At 44.7% G+C, this 24,851-nt stretch overlaps 1 protein-coding gene and 1 non-coding gene across 2 annotated transcripts in view; one reads left to right on the top strand and one right to left on the bottom strand.

Moving 5' to 3' along the window:
• Nucleotides 1-24,851, top strand: part of Adam9 (ADAM metallopeptidase domain 9) — an 82,349-nt gene that overhangs the window by 40,399 nt on the left and 17,099 nt on the right. Inside the window, exons 12-16 of the mRNA XM_036209386.1 lie at nucleotides 6,662-6,833; nucleotides 10,649-10,741; nucleotides 11,600-11,795; nucleotides 16,644-16,749; nucleotides 20,309-20,492. Of these exons, the coding sequence (XP_036065279.1) occupies nucleotides 6,662-6,833; nucleotides 10,649-10,741; nucleotides 11,600-11,795; nucleotides 16,644-16,749; nucleotides 20,309-20,492 (751 nt within the window). The remainder of the gene's footprint in view (nucleotides 1-6,661; nucleotides 6,834-10,648; nucleotides 10,742-11,599; nucleotides 11,796-16,643; nucleotides 16,750-20,308; nucleotides 20,493-24,851) is intronic.
• Nucleotides 9,260-9,398, bottom strand: LOC118569255. Its single transcript, XR_004943044.1, has one exon. It is a non-coding gene; the product is annotated as a small nucleolar RNA SNORA70 (small nucleolar RNA).

Below are 24,851 nucleotides of genomic sequence, written 5' to 3'. Positions count from 1 at the left end.
AGAGACCGAGGTGGGAGTGGCCAGTTTGAAGCCAGCCGGAGCTACATAGTGAGTCCTGCTTCAAGAACAGACATGAAAGGAGCGAGGTGGTTTTGTCCAGCCTCCCCTCTCCCTCCGCCCCTCCATAATCGGTGCTTTTCCTCCGCATGCGCGGTTAGTCTCCTCCCTGGGTCCTTTCGACACAGACCGTTGAGACTAGGATGGTTAATGGTTACTTCTGGGTTACTCACAGGAATAGGGTAGCAATGCAAGAAATGAGTTATGACATGATATTTTGGGTCATATCCTGGCATTTCCTCCATTGCCAATTTCATTTTGAAATTTTCAGAACTCATTTAGTGAAAAGTGGGGGAGATGTTTTAAGTCATAATTCTTGTATCATCTAGAGTAACAGGCAGAGGATAGGGTGCCATCCTCTCTGCTGTGTGCCATCCTGTGGTGATGGGCAGAGGGTTATTGTAGCCCGAAGTTTCTCTGGTCCCACCCAGCCCCATGGTCCCACAGCCACTTATAAAATAACCACTCGGAGGCTTATATTAATTACAAACTGTATGGCCAATGGCTTAAGTTTCTTGCTAGCTAGCTCTATCGTCTTAAATTAACCCATTTCTATTAATCTGTGTTTTGCCACGTGGCTGTGGCATTACCAGTCTGCTGGCATGTTGCTCGTTGGGTGGTAGGCTGGCATCTCTCCTACCTCTGCCTTTCTTCTTCCTGTCTCTCTCTCTTGGATTTCCTGCCTGGCTATAACCTGACTCGCCATAGGCCAGAGCAGCCTCTGTATTACCCAATCATAGCAACACATAGTCACAGCGTACAGAAAGACCATCCCACAGCAGGGTTATCTTTTCTGTTGCCTCATAGTCTTTTTATGGCATTTGCTGAGGCCAGTGTTAGGTCATGTTTCTAAAATCCCAGCTCCTAACTGCTATAAATAGCCTCACATGCTTATTATGACTTTGTTAAAATTTTCAGTACTATAGGAACTTCATTGTGGTTGAAACTGATTTTTTTTTTTTTTTTTGGTATCTTGCTCAAGGCTCACACTTTCAAACATTGTTTATGAGAAAATGGGGCTCAGTTGCTGAATATGAGGCTCTTCAAATAGCCTTTGCTAAAGGGGGAGGCTTTGTGTAGGTTGTGATTAGGGACTGGTGTGAAGGATAAACATCTGCTGGCACATCTGCTGTGGTTGTCCGATGAGGACTTTCTTACAGACAACATTTTCGCATGAGCCGCGTGGAAGGTGCAATGAGTGAGAAGAAGGAAACCGTTACAAACCTGTTGGACTTGATGTCCAGTCACTTCACCCAGGCTTATCCCCATAGCCTCCGATCTGCCCACAGGCTTCCCACGGCCGCTGCTGCCAACCTTCCTGTCGCCCAGCCTCGACTTCTCGCATTCTTGCATGCTGTTCCTTGAAATAATCGACCTCTTTTCCTGACTCCAAGGATGTCGTTCTGATTCATCATCGTCTGTGGAGGGGGTTCTGGGAAGGGCCCTCTTCCAGTCAGCGGTGATCCTCTAGCAGGAGTCAAAGTGGGTCTTTTCTGATTGGTCTTAAGCCCACTCACCGTGACCACACTTCACGTATGGCAGGTAGCCACACTTGCCCGTGGTCTTCTCCTGCCTTTGCTCCGTCTCCCTTGCTCATTCTCTTCTTCACTGCTTTCCTGTCAGGGCCACTTGCCTCCCCATCATTGCCAGACCATGCTACAGCTCTGCCTTAGGGGTTTTGTTCATGTTTCTTTCTCTCTGTGATATTTGTTTCTCAGATTTCCAATTTTGGTTGAAGTGTCATGAGGTAGGAAGTGCTTGGGCTGCCTGTCCTTTTGAAACTGTAAGCACTCCAGCCTACCCACAATTCGTTGCCTCCTCTTTTCCATAGTACTACTACATCTTTTATCATCCCAAGTAAATTACCCACTAAGGTGCAGTCTGCTACACTCATTAGATCGTGACCTTCACAGGAAAGGTTTCTGCCTTGTTCATAGTTGATTTTCTGCCCTGTTCATGGTTTTATTCCTTGAACTGAGAAGAGTACCTTATCCAGGCAGATGTCCAACATGTATTTGTTGGATGCACAGATGTTTGGTATGACACCAAGGGGTCCCCAAAATAGCCTCAAGTGTAGTGAGAAAAAAAAATGCAAAATGGGTTGCTATTATCACAGACCTTGTGGGAGAATTTTTCTTCCCACAGTCAGTTTTGACTTTAAATTATTCTTTTATTATAAACAATTGTTTGTAGTTTTTCTCCTTTCTTATTTCTGCCATTCTGCTAAAGCTTTTCAGTGTCTTACATCTAGACTATGTCTAATAGTGAATGGCACTGGAATGTTCTAGGCACAGGAGCAGGCTCATTGCTTCCTTGTTAGCAAACAAAAGTGTTGACAGGCAATTTGGGGGCAAAAGAGTCATAAAAAGGCCGGGCATTGGTGGCGAATGCCTTTAATCCCAGCACTTGGGAGGCAGAAGCAGGTGGATCTCTGTGAGTTCGAGGCCAGCCTGGTCTACAAAGTGAGTTCCAAAAAAGGCGCAAAGCTACACAGAGAAACCCTGTCTCAAAAACCAAAAAAAAACCCAAAAACCAAAAACCGAAAAAAACAACAACAACAACAAAAAGAAGTCATAAAAGGATCTGTGGATTATAGTTCTTTGTTTTTCCAAAAGCCCCAGGGCTGCTTCTGCAGACCCCACTTTTGCTGCTGCTTGTACATCTTGCTCTGGTGATGGCAAAGGGTTAATTATATATGTGAGTAAATACATACCTATCATGCATCCACTATGTATTATCAGTTATAGATATGTGTGCATAGTGTACAGATGATACATGGTATGTGCACACGTTGTATACACTATATGGTATTTATGTGTATATTATAAATAACACATGTATGTTGTGTACATTATATATCTCACTGCATATACACATGCATGTTACATGCCTTATGCTGTAGACATATATGTTGCTTTTACTGTTTATATTTAAGATCTGTAACATGTCTGGGTGAGGTTGGCATATGCCTTTAATTCTATCACTCAAGGAGGCAGAGGCAGGTGGATCTCTGTGAGTTTGGGGCCAACCAGGGCTACACAGTAAGACTCTGTATTTAGAGAAAAAACAAACAAACAAGTAAAATCTCTGTTTTTTGTTTTTGAGACAGTCTTACTCTGCAGCCCAGGCTAGCCTCAAATTCTCTATCTTCTTGATCAATTTCCTGGGTGCTGAGATGGCACACATTATACACAGGTGGTGAAATGGTTACTGTTGTCAGGCAGGTTAACACACTCATTGTCCTGCGTAGTTACCCAGGACAGAAGAACCTAAAGCCTACTACTGTAGCAAATTCCCACCGTTATGTAGTAGTAATGGCAGGGCTCACATTGTACCTGGTTCTGCACTTGCCAGTCCTGCATATTGCTGACATGTGTCCTTTACCTCCATCTCCCCATTTGCTCCCATCCAGCTGTTTTATTTTTTACTCTTCCTTCCTTCCTTCCTTCCTTCCTTCCTTCCTTCCTTCCTTCCTTCCTTCCTTCCTTCTTTCTTTTTACAATTTCACATATGATTGAGATCATGTGATACTTTTCTTTTTTGTGTGTCTGGCTTATTTTGCTTAGCACAGAATCCTCTAGGTTCATTCATATTGTGACCAATAGTGTGGGTCTCCTTTTCTGAGTCTGAGTAATGTTATATATGCACATACATGTGTATACATGCGCAAACACACATAACAGTATAAGTACACATGTGTAATGGGACATATGCATACGTACTATAGTGTATTTATCTGTTTGTCCACTGCTGAACACTTAGGTTGTTTCCAGGTCTTGGCTTCAGTGACTAATGCTGAACAAGAGAACACAGGTGTCTGTATGATGGAGAGCTCATTTCTCTTGGGTTTGTAGCACAGGGCAGATTTCTAGGCCATTTGGCATCTCTTGTTAATTTCCTTAGGAGTAGCCTGCTGGTTTCTGCTGGCTTTGCTTTTTTTCACAGCCTTGCCTGGACTTCTCTTTTCGGGCTTTATAACAGCCACCCTAACAGGCATAAGGGGTGCTTTGTGGTTTGGGTTTGCATTTCCTTGGTGATTAGTGATGCTAAACATCTCTTCATGTAGCTCTTGGGCATTTGTTGTCTTCATCTGAAAATGTGTATTCAAGACCATTTTCTTATTTTTAAGTGGAGATGTTTTTCTACTATTGAGTTTTCCTTATACATTTAAGTATTAATCCTTTTTCAGATATATGATTTGCAAATATTTTCTGTGAAGGAACTTTTTCTACATACCAAAGAATAAAATTAGATCCTAACCTTTTGTATGAATGATGTCAAAATAGATAAAAGACCTAGGCATATAAGACATATAGCCATGGAAGAAAACACCAGGGAAAATTCCTGATATAATCAAGGTGTAGGTTACCAGATAGAGAAATTGGTATGTAAATAGATAGACAACTATCTTAGATAAAATTTTAACAAAATATGGGTTTGTCAATGATTTATGGCATATAGGTATATTTCCTATTGATTTTCAAAAGTAATAGCAATCAGCAGGACTCCTGGTAACATGTAGTTACTGGCTGTGTGGATTCAGATGTTCTCAGATGTTGCATTTTTCTTGAATGTTCCACATGTGCTCCTCACAGAGTCTCACACAGGGCAACAGAATGTGGTGGTTTGAATGCATTAATAATAAACGGAGAGTTACCAGTATTGGGTCAGTGTCGTAGTAAGAAGAGAAGTCAGAACACTTCTCCTTGATGTCATTTTACCAAGAGTGAGCCCAGATTTGAGTTCTCTACTTTACTCTCTCTTCTGTCATCCCTATCTGTCTGTCTGTCTGTGAATCTAGATCTGTGTCTGCCTGAATGCTGTCTTGTGAACCTGTCCCTGACCCTGTGTGTCTGTCTGGGTGTGTGTGTCCCTAGCAAAGGGCTTTGCTCTGTTTACGGAATAGCATAGGAAGCATCACCCGGAGAAGGAACACGCATATATAGAAACTTGTAACAGTTTTACAGGGGATTAAGTCGCCCACAACAACTGATCCCAACTGACTCAATAACAAAGAGTATTGCAAACATCACTGTTTACCAAGCAGTGCCTGCATGTTCCACCCAGTGTTCGTGGTGGATGCGCACTTGTGAGGTTGCCTTCAGCCTCTGCTGTTTCCAGCAAATAGTATTGCAAACATCACTGTTTACCGAGCAGTGCCTGCATGTTCCACCCAGTGTTCGTGGTGGATGTGCACTTGTGAGGTTGCCTTCAGGCTCTGCTGTTTCCAGCAAATGATTGTCACGGCACACATGCAATACTCTGGGTTAGAAGAGTATGTACTCATGAAGAGTACGCAATTCAAGATTATAGGGTATAAAAGTTGATTCCATGGAAAATCCAAGGCAAGCAAAGTTGGTTGTTACATTGTTCTCTTATAGGTAGGTTAAACAGGCAGGCTGAGTGCACAGTAGTAGGACAGCAGTCTTAAGTGACTCAAGGTGTTACTGACTTTGGCTGTGAGGTCCAACAAAAGCTCCAGTTTCTTATAATGTAAGAGATATTTTTTATCACCTATATGGCCACAGTTGGGTAAGCCAGTAACCAAGAAAAGGGGGGGAAAAAGCCAGATCTAGCATATCAGAGTTGAATTTGTGTAATTCTTGTGCGCATAGCCCATCTAACCTTCAGAGTAAAATAGTCGTTATTCGCAGGAGTTACAGTCTAAAAGTATTTGCAGCTCAAACTGAAGATTTGTCGTTAGAGCAGCTGACTCTGCAGTGCAAGCTGCCTCTAGGTGATTACTCTTTTATCCCTGTGATGAAACACCATGACCGAGACAGCTTACATAAGAAAGGGTTTATTTAGGGCTTACAGTTTCAGAGGGCTAGGTTCCATTGCTATCATGTCAGGGAGCACGTCAGCATCGGCACGCGGGCAGGTAGACATGGCGCTGGAGCAGCTAGCCGAGAGCTTACACCCTGATCTACAATGATGAGTCAGAGAGAGAGAGAGAGAGAGAGAGAGAGAGAGAGAGAGAGACAGACAGATAGACACAGACAGAGAGAGAATGAACTAGAAAGACAGAAAGTGACAGACACACAGAGAGATAGAGTCTGAGACAAATATCCCAACCTGAGGCTATGGGGGACGGCATTCCCATTCAGACTACCACAGGGACAGTGAAGGGTCTGGGCTGGAACTGCCCATTCGTGTTTTTTCTCATGGCTCCCAGAGTGTGAGTTAGGGGAGGGGAAGGTAAGCGAGCCATACCTCAGGTAACAGGATTGGGAAGCACACGGGTAGCTTCCAGGATTTGAAATGTAGCGTTTTAGAAAAATAAAGATGAATTCTGAATGAGACTAGGTAAACTTTTAAGGTCTCTGTAGATTGAAATAATTCTGATTTTTGTTTCAGTGTATTAACAAGTGATGTACTTGGAAGATATTTTCATGGATGCCAGCGTAGTGTAACTTTAGTGGTGAACTATATAATAACGGAAGTGATTCCTTCATTTATTAGGGATAGATGGTCTCCTGTTTGTCTACCTGTTTAGTCTCTGCTTTTTACAGTATTTACTTCTTACTGCTTAAAGATATGACCAAGACCTTTGAAGATAAGCAATGGCAACGATGTGAGACCTTTTTCTTAATGTGTATTGTAGAGGTTCCAGAAACTTTAGCAGCTGCAGTGCAGAGGACTTTGAGAAGTTAACTTTGAACAAGGGAGGGAGCTGCCTTCTCAACGTTCCGAAGCCTGATGAAGCTTACAGCGCGCCCTTCTGTGGTAACAAGCTGGTGGACCCCGGGGAAGAGTGTGACTGTGGTACACCAAAGGTCAGTTGAGTCTTCCGGCTTTGCTGTGTGAGATTACTGTGAGGGTGTAGCAGGAATCTTAAAAGGTCTTATTAATGAAACCAAACCTGAGGCCAAGTATTGGGGTGAATGCTGGAAGATCAGAGAAGCAGAACAAGCCACAGCTATCTCACCTTGCTAGTTCCTCAGGTGATCCTGTTTCCTCAGGCTGGATGCCTCGGTGTCCTCCTCTCAAAGGCTCTCAGCTGAACTGTGTTGCTCCAAAGCCTGAACGCTTCTCCAGCCAAATGCTTAACTAACTACACGCTTTACTCCAATTGCTCTAGTTTCTGGTCTTCACGCCTTATATACTTTTCTCTTTCTGCTGTCACTGCCTGGGATTAAAGGCTGGGTTTCTGAGATTAAAGGCGTGGGTCACCGTGCTTAGCTGTTTCTAAAGTGGCCTTGAACTCAGAGATCTGACTAGCTCTGCCTCCCAAGTGCTGGGTTTAAAGGCGTGCACCACCACCGCCCAACTTCTGCTATGGCTTACTCTTCCCATTTTCTAGCCACCATTTTTGGCTTTGTTCTAGTGGCTGTCTGTTCTCTGACCCCAGATATGTTTATTTCAGGGAACACACAATAATTCAGGGAACACAATACCCACCACATGAGGTTTGCTGGGCACCGCGGGCAGAGGAGTGACTGTGGGCTATAGTGGTAAAGTGAGGATTGCCACTGTTGTGTCATGTGGCTATGTCTCAGGGACTGGTCAGCTCCTGGGGATCTACCTCACAATGCCGTGACCTCAGGCAAGCACCATGGTACCGTTCTTTTTAAATGGTACCTATCTGCCTAGTATTTCTATTGCAACTGTTGGACCACTTGTTACTGGCATTCTGTAACTGGTTAGTTCTTGAAGTGATCACCATTTTGGTCATGCCATTCAAGCAGTATTTGTTCAGCCGGACTCCAGCTGCTTCATCCTCCAGCATCCTCAGCATCCAAATCCTTCCCCTTCCGAGCACCAGTATCCTTTGGTTAATCGGTCCTTTACCGTTAATCGGACCTGACTCCAGCCCTTAGCTCTGACTGCCTTCATGGTCACTGCACGCTGGCCACAGTCCCCTCCCCCTTGGACTCCCCCTTGGGTTGCCTTTGGATTCAGAACCTGCTTGTTCAGATGTAGATCCTATTATTCTTATTATAACAATAAGATGTTATTCGCAGCTGCTTTCCTTGCCCAACCAATCTTGGTGTGGCAAGCCTTCCCGTATCCCAAGAGAGAAACTGTTTTCTAGTCTGTATGATTGCTGCATTCCATGACTTCTGCTCAGCCCTTTGGATTCTCCTGACCAACGACTCGAGAGGAGATTTCTCATGCCTGGAACTGGGGCTCCCTTAGGTCATTTATGGCTCTTGGGGGGGACATTATCCTCCGAGAGTTGTCACTTCATTTAAGCTATAAATCTAAAGGTGGCAGTGGCACACGCCTTTAATCCCAGCACTCGGGAGGCAGAGCCAGGTGGATCTCTGTGAGTTCGAGGCCAGCCTGGTCTACAGAGTGAGCTCCAGGAGAGGCACCAGAACAACACAGAGAAACCCTGTCTCGAAAAACCAAAAAAAAAAAAAAAAAAAAAAAAAAGCTATAAATCTGTATATGCCTACACACAAATATTATGTATAGCTTTTAGATAAACCTATAGCAATCTATTCCCTGCACCTTTCCTCAACAGCCTTCGTGTTCTGTAGCCCCGCCTCCCTCCCTCTCCTTCTGTATGGCCCTGGTCTGTGCTCCTGGTAACCCACCCCGATTTCCTTAGGTTCTGCTGTGCACTCCCTGGTGTCTATGTCTGTCGAGCAGGCTCCTGTGTACTCATTTGTCGAGCAGGCTCCTGTGTACTCATTTGCCCTCGGTGTATCTTCTGGTGTATGTTCAACTCTTTACCTGCATTTGAAAAGTTGTCTTATTTGCTATTGCATTCTATTTTATTTATCTTGGACATGTGTCTTTTATCAGATACTTGATTTGTAGACATCCTATTTATTTATTTATTGGCTGGATGTGAAATTTATTACTGAACATGATTTGGTAGCATACGGGCGGGCACCATAGAAGCCTTTAGGAATGCGCAGGACTTGCTACTTGTCCAGGCTCTGGACTGTGATTGGGGATATACTTGACCCCACAGCCATCAGGAATGAGCAGCCGTGCCTTCACACTCACCTGCATTAAATGTGGCGAAGCCCTATTTCTTTGAGATGTGAGTCTTCTGGTGGCCAGGGAACTTAACTTGGCCTCAGTCACATGTTTCTCATTCTGCAGCTTGGTGCGGATGGACATGATGACCCGGCCACTGTGAACCCTGGCCGCTGTGCCCTGGGGCTTCCCAAAGGCACCATGCCCACCTGTCTGGAGCCTAGACTGGGGACAACATTGAGATGAGAGACTTGAATGGCTGCTAGAAAATTGTCTCCAAGGCCCCCGAGGGCAGCCCATATAGGCCACAGGGTGCATACACTACCAAGGACGCTGCTGTTTGCTGCCATGGCACACTGGGCCCCCATGGGGAAAGAGACCCACCCGGTCAGCTTAATTAGCTGCAATGTAGAGGCCCTCTTAACAGTTGCCTTTGATAAAGTGCAGTGTCTTAGAGCACAGAGCTTTAGTTGTGATGAAAGCCACTGTGCTTTTATGGCCGATGCTCTGGGTGCCCCGCCTTGGTGCAGATTTTCTCCTAGGATCATGATCTATCTTGACTTATTTTTTTTCCCTCTATTTTATTTGTGTGTCTGAAAGTATAGATTGTAGCTCATTTGTTTTAATTTTTATTATGTGATAAAAATGATAATGACCCTGATTTAACCAGTGTACATTGATTATATGAATTTACTCTGTCTCATAGATATGTAAAATTGCTGTATGTTAGTTAAAAGGTAAAGTTTTATGAAATAAGTGTTGGCAGTCAAGAGGGTGCGGAACAGTGTATAGAGCTCCATGTACTCTGCCAGTCTCACCAGTGGTGACAGCTTACAAGGCTATAGCACATTTACAGGGGGTTAAGATTTCTATATTCACACTGTGTCTGTGGTGGGGGCTTGGAGGTGAAATGTAACTGTGGTGGCCAAAGCATGGTAACAGAAGCTGAGAAAAATGCTGCTCTGTATGATGTGTGTGTGCTTAGCATGTACAGGGCACTGAGGCCAATCCTCACCTCCTACCCCACAAGAAAAGGAATAAAGGAATGGTTTACCTACCCAGAGAAAAGAGCCGTCCCATGAGTAGTGGGACCCAGAGCAGGAAGAGAAAGACATCCCTGGGTATTTACTTCTCTGAGGTCTTCAGAATTCACGTCACAGCATAACCCCCAGAGAAGCTGCATTTGGCAGTGGGGTCTCTGAGGAAATAATTAAGACCAACACTGGAGGACAGAGCCTGGTTCACTAGGATCAGTGTCTTTAGAAGAAGCAGCTGGCACTTCCCTAGCTTTCTCTCCAGTGCGGGCACTGAAGATTGGCCACGTTGTGTGTGCCAGCCAGCAAGAGAGGGTTCCCTGAACCTCTGTGAGAGTCTTCTCCTTGCATTTCCAGCTTTCAGAACTGTGAAATAAATAAATTTCCACTCTTTAAGACCCTCCATGTTTGGTATTTTCTTCTGGAATTACCAGCTGTCTTGAAATGTGTTGACAATTAAGTTCTTGCAGCTAAAGAGGCTGATGTGCCTCGAAGCACACAGCTAGGGGAGAGAAACGGCTCTGGCCGGGGTAGAATGACATTACAGGATAGGGAAAGACCGTTACTGAAGGCCCCTGCTACCAAGGACTCATTATTTATCAGGGGCCATTTTCTGTTCGCAGGAATGTGAGTCGGACCCATGCTGTGAAGGACGCACCTGTAAGCTCAAGTCATTTGCTGAATGTTCGTATGGCGACTGTTGTAAAGATTGCCAGGCAAGGAATTCCCCCTGTCAGGAACAAATCAGAGAAGGAAGTCGGTCTATGGAAATGCAGCTTCCAAGATCGCTACCTGCCATTCTTATTATATGAGCATTTTATATTTCATCCCACTTCTGGGCGTTTTATTTTCCTGTAAGGGACCTATTGGGTTGACGTGTGTGTTTTGGGTACTGGGGATTCAATATAAGGCATTGTGTTTGCTGGGTAAACACCCCACTGATAAGTATCTCCCCATCTTTTATTTTCTCTCTAAAGTAACATATGTTTGTTAGAGAAAATTCAAAAATACCAAAGTATGGACTGTAGAGAATTAAGAGCTGGAGAGTTAACTGATAAAGAGGATCTGAATTTGATCCCCAGAACCCTTTAGAAGCCAAACCCCAAACCAAACACAGAGGTGGCATGCCTCGTGATCCCCTGATCCCAGCCGGGAGTGTGGAGCTCTTCCAGGATTGACTGGAGGATTGAGCTGAGGTCGTTTCCTGTCCTTGCCTCCCTCACCAGCAAGCTACCTCATCTCCCCAGCCCCGGGTGGTCGGTCGATAGGTCGATAGGTCGATTGGTCAATCGGTCGCTTCATGCTGCCTTTGACTCTGTCATTGCCCTAGTTAGTACAATGCTTCTGCAGCGTTCCTTGTGATTTCATTTAATTTGCACTTGTTTTGAATACCTGTGAGGGATTTTTCATTTTATTATATTTATGGATTGCCTGGTATGGGGTTTGTTCACTTTTGTGTTGGGTGATGTAATCTTTGTTGCTGGAACCTTTGTACATGCACCGTGGTTTTAAATTTGATGAATTTGTGGAGATTATCCTGATGTTCCTTTTTAATTGGAATCTCACTCCCTTAGTTCCTTCCAGGAGGCTCCATGTGCAGAGGGAAAACCAGTGAGTGTGATGTCCCCGAGTACTGCAATGGTTCCTCCCAGTTCTGTCCGCCGGACGTCTTCATTCAGAACGGATACCCGTGCCAGAATAGCAAAGCCTACTGCTACAATGGCATGTGCCAGTACTACGACGCACAGTGTCAGGTCATCTTTGGCTCAAGTAAGACCCTTTCAGTTGATTGGTTTGATGTCGTCATCTGTTCGCGTTAGGTTTTTTACTGATGAGATTCTCGGGTCCTCATCATGCTTAGGAATGTCACATGTCTAATGAATCAGTTGATGCCGTGTGCTCCTCTCCCTCTATCCACTTCCTATAACACACGGTATCTACTTATATGAGCACACGCGCAGGTTTTTTAGGGAAGGGTGGGTAATGGGGACTGTACCTAGAACCTCACACATGCTAGGCAAGCACACCATTGCTTTGCTGTGTCTTCAGCCTCTAGTTTTAATAATAGAGGCTCTATGGGTCTGATGTTTGCATTCATTGCTTAAAATGTCCCTGTGATCCATCTGTATTGATGCATTTATATCACAACATATTAGAGTACTCTGTTAGTTAATTGGACCCTGATTTAGTTTCTCATCCCTGAGTGTATTAAGTGTGTCTTTGTGTATGGGTGTGCATGTGAGTGTGTGTGTGTGTGTGTGTGTGTGTGTGTGTGTGTGTGTGTATGCAGACTAGTTGGCCCTTGAGCTTTTTGGGATTCCTCTGTCCTTACCTCCCACTTTCCCACCAGAGCACTAGGGTTATAGATGTGAACTGCTCCATGTGGGTTCTGGGGATTTGAACTCAGGTCCTGACACTTGCATGACAAAGCCCCGCACCCCCTAAACCATCTTCCCACTTCCTTGTTTTCAATTTTTATACTGATGGGTATGTAGTCTATGATTTTAATGTTTTTTGTTACTCATTCTAAGGTTTATATGTATATTTATTCATTTATATTTGAGGCAAGGTCTTGCTGTGTGGGTCAGGCTGGCCTTGGACCCACAGTCCTTTGTCTGTCGCAGCTTTCCACATGCTGTGTGTGTGTCATGCCCAGCACTTCCAGGTCCTTAGATAGCCTCTCTCTAATGCTGCTCTTCTTATTCTTTAGAATTGCTTTATTTTATTTTTATGAGTTTTGCCTGCAAGTGTGTATGTGTACCAGGTACATGCCTGGTGCCTGTAGAAGTCAGAAGAAGGCATTAGATCTCTTGGAAATGGAGATAGGGATGGATGGTTGTGAACTACCATGTGGGTCCTGGGAACCAAACCCAGGTCCTCTGCAAGAATAATAAGCGTCCCTAACCACTGAGCCATCTCTCCAGCCCCTGCTTCTTTATTTTTATGGAAGATGAGAATTTTCATTCTTTGTCTTCTTTCAGCCCTTGACAACTCACGTCCGCACACATGATCGTTTTCTATTCTTCCTTCTTCATTGTAGAGAAATGTAGTTTCCAGAGAAGTATTGATGTATTGCATAGCAGCCATGCTAATGCTGTTCTGAACTGAACTGTATTGTGAGGTACAATTGGTTTTCTGCTCTTCTCTTTCTCTAGGATGCATCATTCTTATTCTCTCTCCTTTCCCTCCCTCACCCCTCTGTCCCTCCTTGTCTACCTCCCTGCTTTCTCTCTCTCCTTTGAGTGAGTTTGCCAAGTACTTACATTGGTTGAATAGCAAATAGTTGGCCACTATTCTGATGTTGCCTTGAAATGGTCACAGGCATCAGCTGTTTACTGATTCCAATCTGTTTAAAGAAATCGAAACAGGGTGTTGCTGTTTGGCTTCAGTTTGGGCTGGTTTTTTTTTTTTTTATTGTTCAGGTTCTCTAGAGAAACAGAGCTAATGGGATTCATGCACACACACACACACACACACACACACACACACACACACACACAAATGAAAATAAAGAGGATGAACTGACTCATGCAGTTCTGCTCTCAGTAGCGCTGATGACGTTACTCCGCTCAGGACCCGGAAGGCGCTGGTGTTCCAGCTCAGTTCCAATGGTAGCAACATCACAGGTATCTCAGCCTGATGTCTATTGGAAAAACTCCCCTCTTCCTGGTCAGTAGTTTGTTCTTTTCAGATGTGAAGTGAATTGCTTGAAACCTGTCCACGAGTGTGGCCTGCTGTGTTCTACTCGGTGAAGTGGTAGCCTCATCCAGAGGTGCTCTTCCAAGCCCACCATCAGGTGTCTGTTACAGCACCTGACGAAGGGAGGAGAGAGGGAAGGAAGTGAGAGCATTTCGTCACAGTTCTCCTCATGATGAAACAAGAGCTCGATGACAGTGGCAGTTCTCAGGGTTGTAGCTGCGCCAAGGTCACACCTCGCACTTCCGGCTCTCCAGTCTGCATTATGCTGTTACACTGCCCATTCTGTATTCCCTTTGCCACCAGTATGTGCCTTTGTGGGTTATAGCTCCCACTGGTGGAGTGACCCAAACATTCATTCCTGAAGGGCCTGGGCCCGGTGGCTTTGCTGGATTTCGCTGTGACAGGCTGCAATAAACACTAAGAAGTGTTCCAGGCCTGCTCTTCTTGCTTCCACGTAGGGACGTGGATCTGTCATCTAGTCACTTGCTCTTTCTGTTAGTTCAGAAGTAGGAAGAGCCCAGCATAACTGAGTGTGGGGTGTAAGTCCCACTCCAGTGGAATCATTGTTGTGACATCCAGTGGAGGAATTTCTTCTTTGCACACTCAGACCTCTAAAGTATCAGAGCATGAAGTCATGGGACCAGGAAGCATATTTTTGCTAGTGAGTCACTAGGGGCATAATAGATGAGGCCACTCCCATTTCCACCACTTAATACCTGTGTGCCGAGCTGTGGTCATGGTATCATTTGTTAGAGCTAATTCAGGGCAGATATAGCCCTTTGAAGAAATGTTGTTCCAGTCCTTCTGAGTCTCTAAGATGAATTTTTGCTGCTCTAATAAGCTGTTCTCGTGCAAGGAAAATATTATACTTAGTGATATGGATAGGCCTATAATCCCAGCCACTGAGAAGGCTGATGTAGGAGGATTGCAAGTTTAAGATCTGCCTGGGCTACAGAGCAAGTTCAAGGCCAGCCTGTGCAACTTAGTGAGCCCCGTCTCAAATGGAAAAAAAAGTTCTGGGATATAGCTCAGTGGTGGAGCACTTGGCTAGTGTGCACAAGGTCCTACGTTCAGCCACCGGTACTGGGAAAAGTAAGTGGTGTGTATTTGCGGAAGCACAAAGTACTGTCCCTTCGGTGATAGAGACGGAATAGTGTGATTACCTGGTACCCAGGTGCTGGCTCATCCTCCCGGAATAGCGCCATATCAGAGACTCGGTGTGTTTGTGTGATGTCAGGAGGGGCTGGGAAAAGAGGCTGCCTTCAGGTCACAGAGTGAGGCTGCCTTCGATTGCTTGTTTTGGCCCAAGCACCTCAGTCATGCATTCCTCCATCTCTCCTTCCAAGTAAGGGAACAGCAACGTGTACCTTAGGGATGTCCCAGGAGGAGTCTCCAGGGTCGCAGCTGTTCACTTGGGTGAAGCTTCCCTTGGGCCAGCTGTGAAAGGCTTTGTTCTTCTCTTCCTGTGTCAACCCTTGGTAGAATTACCCATGTGGTCACAGGGGCTGGGACAGGGTTTTTGGAAAACAGTAGACATGGGGTTGTGGTGCCTTCCGTTGGCTTCATTTTGATGATCCGTGGTGCTACTGGGGTCCCATCCCCTGGGCTGCACTGTGCTGCCCCCTTGCATTTTTTCATCAGCTGAGCATGATTGAGTCCCCTGGGGAGGAATGTTGCTTTTCCACACACATTGCCCAGATTGCCATGGCTGATTATTGACCCCAACAGTTTGTACAGGGAGCCTTCCTTCCCAGAATTCTGTCTCCCATCACTCTCCTCTCTCCTCCAGTCAGCAGGAACAGCAGATTTGACTCAGCCCCTCCCTGTATATCACCTGGAAAAGTGACTTTCCTCTCCCCTGAGGACTTGGATGGGGACACTGTGGGACTTTTCTCCTGGGCAGCCTTCTGGCTATTTCTCCTCTTCCTTGCCCTCTTCCTCTGGGACTCTACCTTCTGTCATCCACGTCTTCTTTAAAACTGACTTAGCCTTGCATCAGGCATGTGCGAGATGAAAGGGGATCTTATTTAGGAAGGAGAAGGATGTAAGAAAATGAGAGTGAGTCAAACCTTTGTCATATGGTGTAGGTCTCTCTCTCTAACGTAAGCATCCATGTACAATTAAAAACATCTGGCAGTACCTGATGTAGCTGGAGCAGTGGTGGGTTTGTGAGAGCAGAGAGTGGGCTCACTTCAAGCTGTGTCTTACTGCACGAACTGGTCACTGCTGCATAGATGTGACCAGTTACCTAAGGAGAAGAATTTAAGGAAGATACATTTTGGCTTCTGATTTCTGAGTGGTTCAGTTTGTGTTTGTTTGGCCCCATGGACATCTGAAGATCATCATGGTGATGGAATTGTGTGGCAGAGAAGTTTCTCTACCTCGTGGTAGATAGAGATAGGAAGAGAAGGGTTTAGGAGAGGGGCCATGGCAAGATACAGCTTCAAGGGCATATACCTTCCCCCCTTCCCCAGTGACCTGCCCTCCAACTAGATCCTGCCCCTTACTTTTCCCTATTTCCCAATAATCTTATAATATGAACCTATCAATGGATTGATGAGTCCAGAAGATCAGAGCTCTGGACACACCTCAGATACAGGCAGGCAGGCTTTATAACCTATGTCCTTCTTAGTCCAGTCAGGTCGATAATACTAATTTTCACACCGTGCATGAGTGTTAATTGTAATAATAATTTAATGGCATTGGTTATAGAATTTGAGTACTCGAGTCCAGACTTTTCTGTACAAGCTAAGCCTTGATTTTACCTATCTTTGTTATGTATGAAGTGTAGAACAAAAGCCTGAAACTCGTAGAAGTATGCAAGTAGTCCCTACAGATGTGTGAAGAGTCACAGGGAATACTTCTGTTTCTAAGTGAAGTTACCGTAACTCTTTTCTTTTTAAATGTTGACTATTGCAGAAGCCAAGGCTGCCCCAAAAGATTGCTTCATTGAAGTGAACTCTAAAGGTGACAGATTTGGCAACTGTGGTTTCTCCGGCAGTGAGTACAAGAAGTGTGCCACTGGGTAAGTGGAGGCAAGGGTGTAGAGGACTGGAGTCTTTTGTACCTGCTCCTGTGACCGCTGCCTTCCTCCCGCTTCAAATGCTTAACTTCTCACATGTAACATGTCCAGCAGGGCCTGGTGAAGCAATCCATCCCTTTGTGTGCCCATTGCCAATCCAGTGGGTTTAGAACCGTCTCTTGTTTATCCATAGTCTACAGTAAGATTCCTGACTGAAACCATCCCTCCTTCCTGCAGTAAAATACTGCCTTCCTCAATCCTGCATCTAAGACACGTACAGTATCAACCGGGTCTTCCATCAGTTCGTTTTAGCCTTATGTGCATTTAAAGTGACGCAGTCAAACTGTTATTTTTGTAGGCTGACGAGAGTCCTTAGCAGGTTAAAGTGCTTTATCACCAAGCCTGACCATCTGAGTTCAATCTCCTGAACCTCTTCCGTAGATAGAGAGAACGGATTCTAGCAAGCTGTCCTCTGACCTACACACACATGCACTGTGACATACCTGTGCAGGGGCTGGGATGTGCAGGGGAATACATGCGTAGAAACACAAACCAAATAAGTAAATGTAGAACGCTTTATTTTTATAACTAATGTTTGCTTATAAAATTAGCATCATAAATGGGAGTACATCATTCCAGTGTGGTTCCTCCTGCTCTGTGTCTCTATTGTGCGCAAGCCCACACTGGCATTTCACTCAGTGCAGATGACTCTGCAATACTGTGTGATGCCGCTGGTTGAGCTCAGCGGCTTGTGGAAAGTGGCGTTGGCTCAGCAGCGGCAGCATGACTGCTGTGGCCCGTGTGCTCTTCTTCTTTTTAAAATTTATTTACTTATTTATTTATTCTTTTGGTTTTTCGAGACAGGGTTTCTCTGTGTAGCTTTGCGCCTGTCCTGGAACTCACTCTGTAGCCCAGGCTGGCCTCGAACTCACAGAGATCTGCCTGCCTCTACCTCCCGAGTGCTGAGATTAAGGGCGTGCGCCACCGCCACCTGGCTCTGTGTGCTCTTCTTGCTCCTTAACTCTGCAGAAGTGTTCGGTCACACTGCCTGACTTAGTAACAGTCTGCTGGTGTGCGGAACCAAGGCAGCTTATAAAAGAAAGAGTTAAAGGGGTTTACAGTTTCAGAGGGTGAGTCTGTGCCCATCATAGTGGGGAACATGCCAGCAGGCAGGCAGGCAGGCAGGCAGGTATGGTGCTGGAGCAATAGCTTAGAGCCACATCCTGCTCTGCAGGACAAGAGAGAGACACTGGGCCTGGCTTGAGCATTGAAACCCGAAAGCCCACCCCCCAGTGACACTTCCTCTAACAAGGCCACACCTCCTAATCCTTTCAAATAGTACCATTCTTTGGTGTGTAAGCGTTCAAGTATATATGAGTCTATAAAGGCCATTCTTATTCAAACCACCACAATAACATTTCCTAGTCTTTACCATGATTTTTTTCATTGACTCATGAGTTATTGTTTAACTTCCAAATTCACTTCTTAGTTTAATCTCATTGAGAAGGTCCTGGGGCTTGGGGAGAGGTCTCTGTCTATAAAGTGCTTGTGTGTGAGCATGAAGACCTGAGTTCAGATCCCCAGCACTTACACAGAAACCAGGCTCAGCAGTGCATACAAATAGTCCCACTGCTGGGGACACAAAAATGGGAAGGTCCATAGGGCTCACTGACCAGTGGCCAACCAGTGGGCTCCAGATTTAGTGAGAGACCCTCTCTCAAAAAACAAAGGGCAGGGCAGTTCAAGACATCCATTGTTGACTTCTAGCTTCCATATGTCCACACCCAGCAAGCACACAACATGTACATGCTCATACCCCATACATGCACATGCAACCAATAAGTGCATTCTAAGATAATTTAAAAAAGAGCATGTTCTGCACGCCCAGCTCCTGCTGTGTTGTGCGTCATGACCTAGCATGTGGTTTGTTGGGGAGACTGTTCTGTTTCATCAAGTGTCACCCTGAGTTGTTGTATGTGTTGGTTGTGTTTGTTGCTGGTTAATTGTCTTAATCGAATGTTTCCTAGGGCTGTTGAATGTACTTGCCTCTTCACCGAGAGAGTCCAGGGGGATCTGCTTCCCTTTTAGTTCTGTTAACTTCTGTTTTACATGTTTTCATTTGTTTTTGGGCACCGACACATCTCAGGATGAAGTCTTAATGAATCACTCTTTTTATCATTTTCACCATTACCTCTAGAACATTCTTCTAGAACCTTTGCCATAGTGTTATTTATTTATTTTTTTATCTCTGCTGTCACCTCTCCTTACTAGACTAGGCCTGGTGACACATTTCCCCTCTGTGGTTAGCACGATACCTGGAATATGGTGGCCACTGAGTCCTTGTTGAGTGAGAGCATGGTGGTATGGGAGACAGGCTGAGAATTAGTATGAATGATGGGATGAGCTGACATAAAACCTAGGGTAGGGGGATTAGTACAGCCTGGAAGGCAGTTTGGTGGACTGAGCCCACTCCTTTTTCCCTTGTATTTTTGTAAAGGGCCGTGCTTTCTAGCCTAGGCTGGCCTCAGACTTCTGACGTTGTAGGCGTATACCATCGCAGCCGACACACGTCCTTGTTTTTAGCCTTCTTTGTTTGACAGCCTCTGGAGCATCTTGTTGAGGATGTTGAAACTGTGTTTATCTAACTTAACATCCCGAGAAGCCCACTGGAGGATTTTGACCGTACTGCAAGGCTAGTGCAGGAGTTAAGAGAGTGCGTTAGAGCCGGGCAGTGGTGACGCACGCCTTTAATCCCAGAATCTCTGTGAGTTCAAGGCCAGCCTAGTCTACCAAGTGAGCTCCAGGGCAGTTAGGGCTGTCCAGAAACCCCCCTCCCCACAAAAGAAATGTGCCTTTGCAGTTCAAGTCTGTAAATTTGAATTCTGGTGTGACCGCTTCAAGGCTCTCACTTTGGGCAGAATCCTTCACCTTCTTCTCTCTCCTGTGAGATGCGGACAGCTGCAGCACCTCTTCCCAAGCGTTGCTGTGAGACCACGTGCACTGGGGGTGTTGTGCTAGTGATCGGTTGTAACGTTTGTTTGTCCTGCACATCGTTCTCTCCCACCATCCTCTCATCCAGAGATGTCCCTTAGTTTTTCTTCCTGTGTGTGACTGCACACGTGTGTATGTGTATATGTGTACATTCACAACCAAAAGTCATGCTTTCTCTTTCAGTACATACACTGTATTCCCTTAAGGCTTTTGTTTGTTTATTTGATATTTGTTTACTTATTTGGCATTTATGTCTTATTTCCTATGCAGTCCTATTTATAAAACATCATATCTGTCAACAACGTGATTAGTGAGACTATGCTGAGCCATAGACAGGCAGTGAAGAGGGCAAGGAGTGGGCGAAGGACACACCTGGGCACGGTTTGCTGTTCTACCCGCTGACTGCGTTTTAGCCACAGCCAACTTATCTCTTCCCTGCTGCTTCAGGAGACTTTCCATCGAGACCTCCTTCAGCCCCAAACAGCAAACAGGACTACATATAAATGTAAAAAGTTCTCTTGGGTGTCCACTGGATGCATTTCACGGTTCTGTTATTTCTCTTGCTCGATAGGAACGCTTTGTGCGGGAAGCTTCAGTGTGAGAACGTGCAGGAGATGCCAGTGTTTGGAATCGTGCCAGCGATCATTCAGACACCTAGTCGAGGCACCAAATGCTGGGGTGTGGACTTCCAGCTTGGTTCAGACGTTCCCGATCCAGGGATGGTGAATGAAGGCACAAAATGTGATGTTGGAAAGGTAACTTATATTTTCTATTTGCAAACAAAAAAACACTTTAGAAATCGTTATACAAAGTTGGTGGCTGGCTTCTTCCCTCTGGGGGGAAAAAGAGTTTGTATCGTAGTGTTTTTAGAAAATCCAAAGTCACGGGGAAGAAGCTTGGGGACAGCTCTAAATGTACCACCTCTGTTTCTTCCCAGGAGTCCTCTGATGTCTTCCATGTTGGAATACACTGTCCATGTTTCTTTGCCCTGTGAATGCACTGTCACTTATTACCCAGATTGCTCTTACTGGGGAACTTAGGTGATTTCCCCAATTCTTGGGATGGGAGCTGGAGTTCCTGGATTTGTGTGTGTCTGTGTCTCTGGGTCAATGATGTCATGGTGCCTGCTCTGCCCGTGTTCCTTGAGTCTGCTGTGAGCCCAGGGTTTGCTAGCGCATGGCTCAGAATCAGTGCTTCCATGTGAGTGGGTGACCAGGGTCTTGTCCCCTCTGAAATGATTGTTGTGCAGAAAGAGGTGCTGGCTGTCCAGGTTCAAAACCGTAACCAACAAACCATGCCCCCTCTCTTTTCCCAAGATTTAGCAAAAGAGATGACGGGGTGTGTGTGTGTGTGTGTGTGTGTGTGTGTGTGAGAGAGAGAGAGAGAGAGAGAGAGAGAGAGAGAGATCTGTTTGATTGGGATGTTGAGATACTTCTTTAAGGATTTCTTTAGAATGCAACAGCCATGGTTAATGAGTTGAATATGTATCATTTCTAGATGCATATTCAGAATGTATTTGCAAAGAATATGATCTTATAACATGTAGTATTTGATAACTGTGCATTCAGATCTTTCACATTCTTAATGTTCTAAAGCTTTAAAGAAATAGTTAGATCCTTAGGTCCATCCTGTTTTCACTTCTCATGTAAATTCCTTTTGCCCTAAGAATGCTTCATTTGTGTCAATTTCTTGACAATTATATTTTAATTGTAGGTTATAGCTTTTATTAATTTAAGTGCCCCTTTGCTTAATTCTAGTGTTTTTATGCTAAAATTTCCTTTAATTGACATTATTGCTGACTTTGTTTCTTATTAAGTTGTATAATAGGGTTAAAAATTTTTAAATTGAACTCTAAAATGACATTTTAAGTGTGTGCCTTGAATAGTTAGATGTTATTTGTTCTCTAAGTTTCTCTTTTGAGAGAGCTTTTTTAAGTTTTGAAATGTGGTTAGTCAGTGACAAGGCACAGAGATCCTTAGGTCTGTGTGGAGGGTTTCCTGGTCTATAGTTTATTTAGCTAGTACTAAAAAGCATCTACATTTGATCATTTGATCTCTCTACTTCTTTGACCCTTCTGTAGGATAGTTTGCTACGAGAATTTTTTTTTAATTAAGGGATATATACATTTATTTCCTTAATTTTTCACTTTTGCATATGCATATTTAAATTTTGATAGGAACTGCCAGTTTACCTTTTCCGTCGTGTGATAACATTTTACATTTCACTAATAATAATCTGTGAGATGTCTTTAGGATGATTTTTGCGAATGCCAGGCCTTTTTTTAAAGTTAGTTTCTAGAGCAGGCTTCCATGTGGCTTCTTCAGAAACCTTTGGTTTTGGTTAGTTCTCCCTCCTACCCTCCCGCCCTCCATTCCAGTTTAAACCTGGTCCTCTGCTCTTTCACATCACGTATTTTCTCCCTCCCCACCTAAGGCGTCTTCACTTCCTGCCATGGCCCCTTTCTCACTTTGGGTCTCTGTAGACATCTGGTTCACAAACAGATCTAAAAACCTGACGCCGTGATGCACAAATCAGAAGAGGAAACACTTGTCTTGGGGTCAGAGTCACCTCTCACGGAATATTTCCAGTTCCATCCATTCATCTGCAAATTTCATTTCTCTTTACAGCTAAATAAAATCTCATTTTTATGTGTTGGTCTGTGGTATCTGGTAGGGCCATTGTTGCCCTGTTACAGAGCTGGATCATGTGACACGTGTGGTAGGTCTGTTTCTAGCTTTCTGAGGAACTTGCACACTGGTTTCCATAGTGGCTGCCTTAGTTTGCATTTCCACCAGCAGTGACTAGGGGTTCCCCTTTCTCCACATTCATGCCGCCGGCATTTGCTGTCATTTTTTAATCTGAGCTATTTTGACTGGGGTAAGGTGAAATCTCAACGTAGTTTTGCTGTACATTCCTCCGGTGCTAAGGATATTGAACATATAAACCTGTTTCTCAGCCATTGTATCATATCAGTTGTTTAGTTCTGTGCCCCATTTTGATCCGGTTATTTGTTCTCTTTCATGTTTTGAGAACTTTATATATTCTAGATACTAACCCTCTGTGGGATGTAGAGCTGGTAAAGGATTTTTCCTGTTTTGCAGGCTGCCTTTTCTGTCCAATGCTGGTGACTGTTGCTATACAGAACCTTTGAAGTTCCTTGGAGTCTACTCTGCCAGTTGCTGGTCTTAATGCCTGTACTTCTGGGGTCCTGTTCAGAAAGTCTTTCCTTTGCCTATGAATTCAAGTGCATTGAAGAAATTCCCATTTCTTGTCTGTCAGCGTCTTACAATGATGTTGATTGATTTGGAGTTGAGTGTTGTGTGGGGTGCTTTCTTAACGTAGGCACTTAGAGTGGTGAGCTTCTACCTTAGGATTGCCTTCATTTATGTCCCACAGGGCTGGCATGCTGTGTTGCCGTTTGTATTTGATCCCGTTTCTAATTTCCTCCTCCTCCTCCTCCTCCTCCTCCTTCTTTTTTTTTTTAACATTTATTTATTTATTATGTATACAGTGTTCTGCCTGCAGGCCAGAAGAGGGCGCCAGATCTCATTACAGATGGTTGTGAGCCACCGTGTGGTTGCTGGGAATTGAACTCAGGACCTCTGGAAGAGCAAGCAGCGCTCTTAACCTCTGAGCCATCTCCCCAGCCCTCTAGTCTCCTTCTTGATGTGTTCAAGGACCATTCATTGTCACTGTTTTCTTTAAGCTCCCCTAGTCCGTGTGTGTTCTGGGGTTCCCTTGCTGATGATTTGTGATCCCACTCCCTTGTGATTAGATGGACGATGAGGAATTATTTCCGCTTCAGGCTTTGTTTGTGTCCTAATGTATGATACAGTTGAGGAAAAGTTGCCTGGGCTGCTGAAAGAATGTGTGATCTGCAGTGCTGGGGTGGATTGTCTCTCAAAGTCTGTTACATTCATTTAATCCATCATGCCATTTAATTCGGGTCCTTCTCTGTTTATTTTTGGTTGGGATGGCCTGTCAGTTGGCGAGAGTGGAATATTGAAATCGTCACTACCATTGTTTCGGGGGTCAATCCGGAACTGTACATACGTTCTTCTCGTTGTATGTAATTGGGTACACCTGTGTTTGGGACAGCGTTTAGAACCGGTGTGTCCTCATGACGGAGTGTCCCTCCAGTCAGTACGCAGTGGGCTTCTTTATCTCTCTTGCTAGTTGGCTGGAAGTCTGTTTCCTTAGGTGCTAGAACAGACAACTGCATGTTGGTTGTGTCCATCTCCTTGGAATTCTCTTTCCTTCCTTTCACCCTGCAGTGATGTCTGTCTGTCTGTTGTGGTGAAGTGTTTCTGGGAGGCAGGAAATAGATGGTTCCTGCTTCAAGCTCTACTCATGTGTGTCTTTTGGTTGGGGAAATTGGAATCATTGACATTCAGAGTCATTATTGAAAGGTGTGTATTGATTCCTGCCGTTTGGTTGGTTTTGTAGTGTTTGGTTTTCCTCTCTTCCTCTCTTGCTTAGTTATTATTCTAGTGTGGTTTATTATTTTTTATGGTATGTGCATGAGAATAACAGCTTACTTTGTATTCTCGTCACTCTTGTCTTCTCCCGAGTTCCTGCTGAGGCTTCTAACCCACCATCTTACCCAGAAGTCTCACATCACTTGTTTAATTCTTTGCATTGTGAAGTGAGAAAAAACTTCCTTTTGCTTAACTCTGTATTGAACATCTTTCTGTCTTTATTAGGTACATGAATCTTTTTTCACCCTTGAGAGTCTCTGTTCATAAAGTTACCTATCTGGTCTAAAAATCTGCCAATTTTTAGGTCTTCTCCTATACAAAGGATATTAACGGTTACTCAGTATGGTGTTTGAATGGGCTCATATATTTGAATATTTGGTCCCCAGTTGGTGGAACTGTTTGGGAAGATAGGAGGTGTGGCCTTGTTGAAGGAGGTGTGTCTCTGGGGGTGGGTTTTGAGGTTTCAAAAGCCCTGCCATCGTTGAGAGCCAAGTGGACCCAGGGCTTTCTCAGAGGTCCCATGAAAGGACGAAAGGCACTTAGTTCTGTGTCCTTGCCCGGGGTGGGGGTTGGGGGAGGTAGGATAGACTTGGAAGGCTGGGGCCCCGGGCTTTGGAGTAGTTAATGTTTCGTTCC

This window comes from Onychomys torridus, chromosome 17 (genome assembly GCF_903995425.1).
Source record: "Onychomys torridus chromosome 17, mOncTor1.1, whole genome shotgun sequence".
In the NCBI taxonomy this organism is placed as follows: Eukaryota; Metazoa; Chordata; class Mammalia; order Rodentia; family Cricetidae; genus Onychomys; species Onychomys torridus.
The sequence above is the reverse complement of the archived record's forward strand: the minus strand, read 5'-3'. Positions and strand labels throughout refer to the sequence as shown.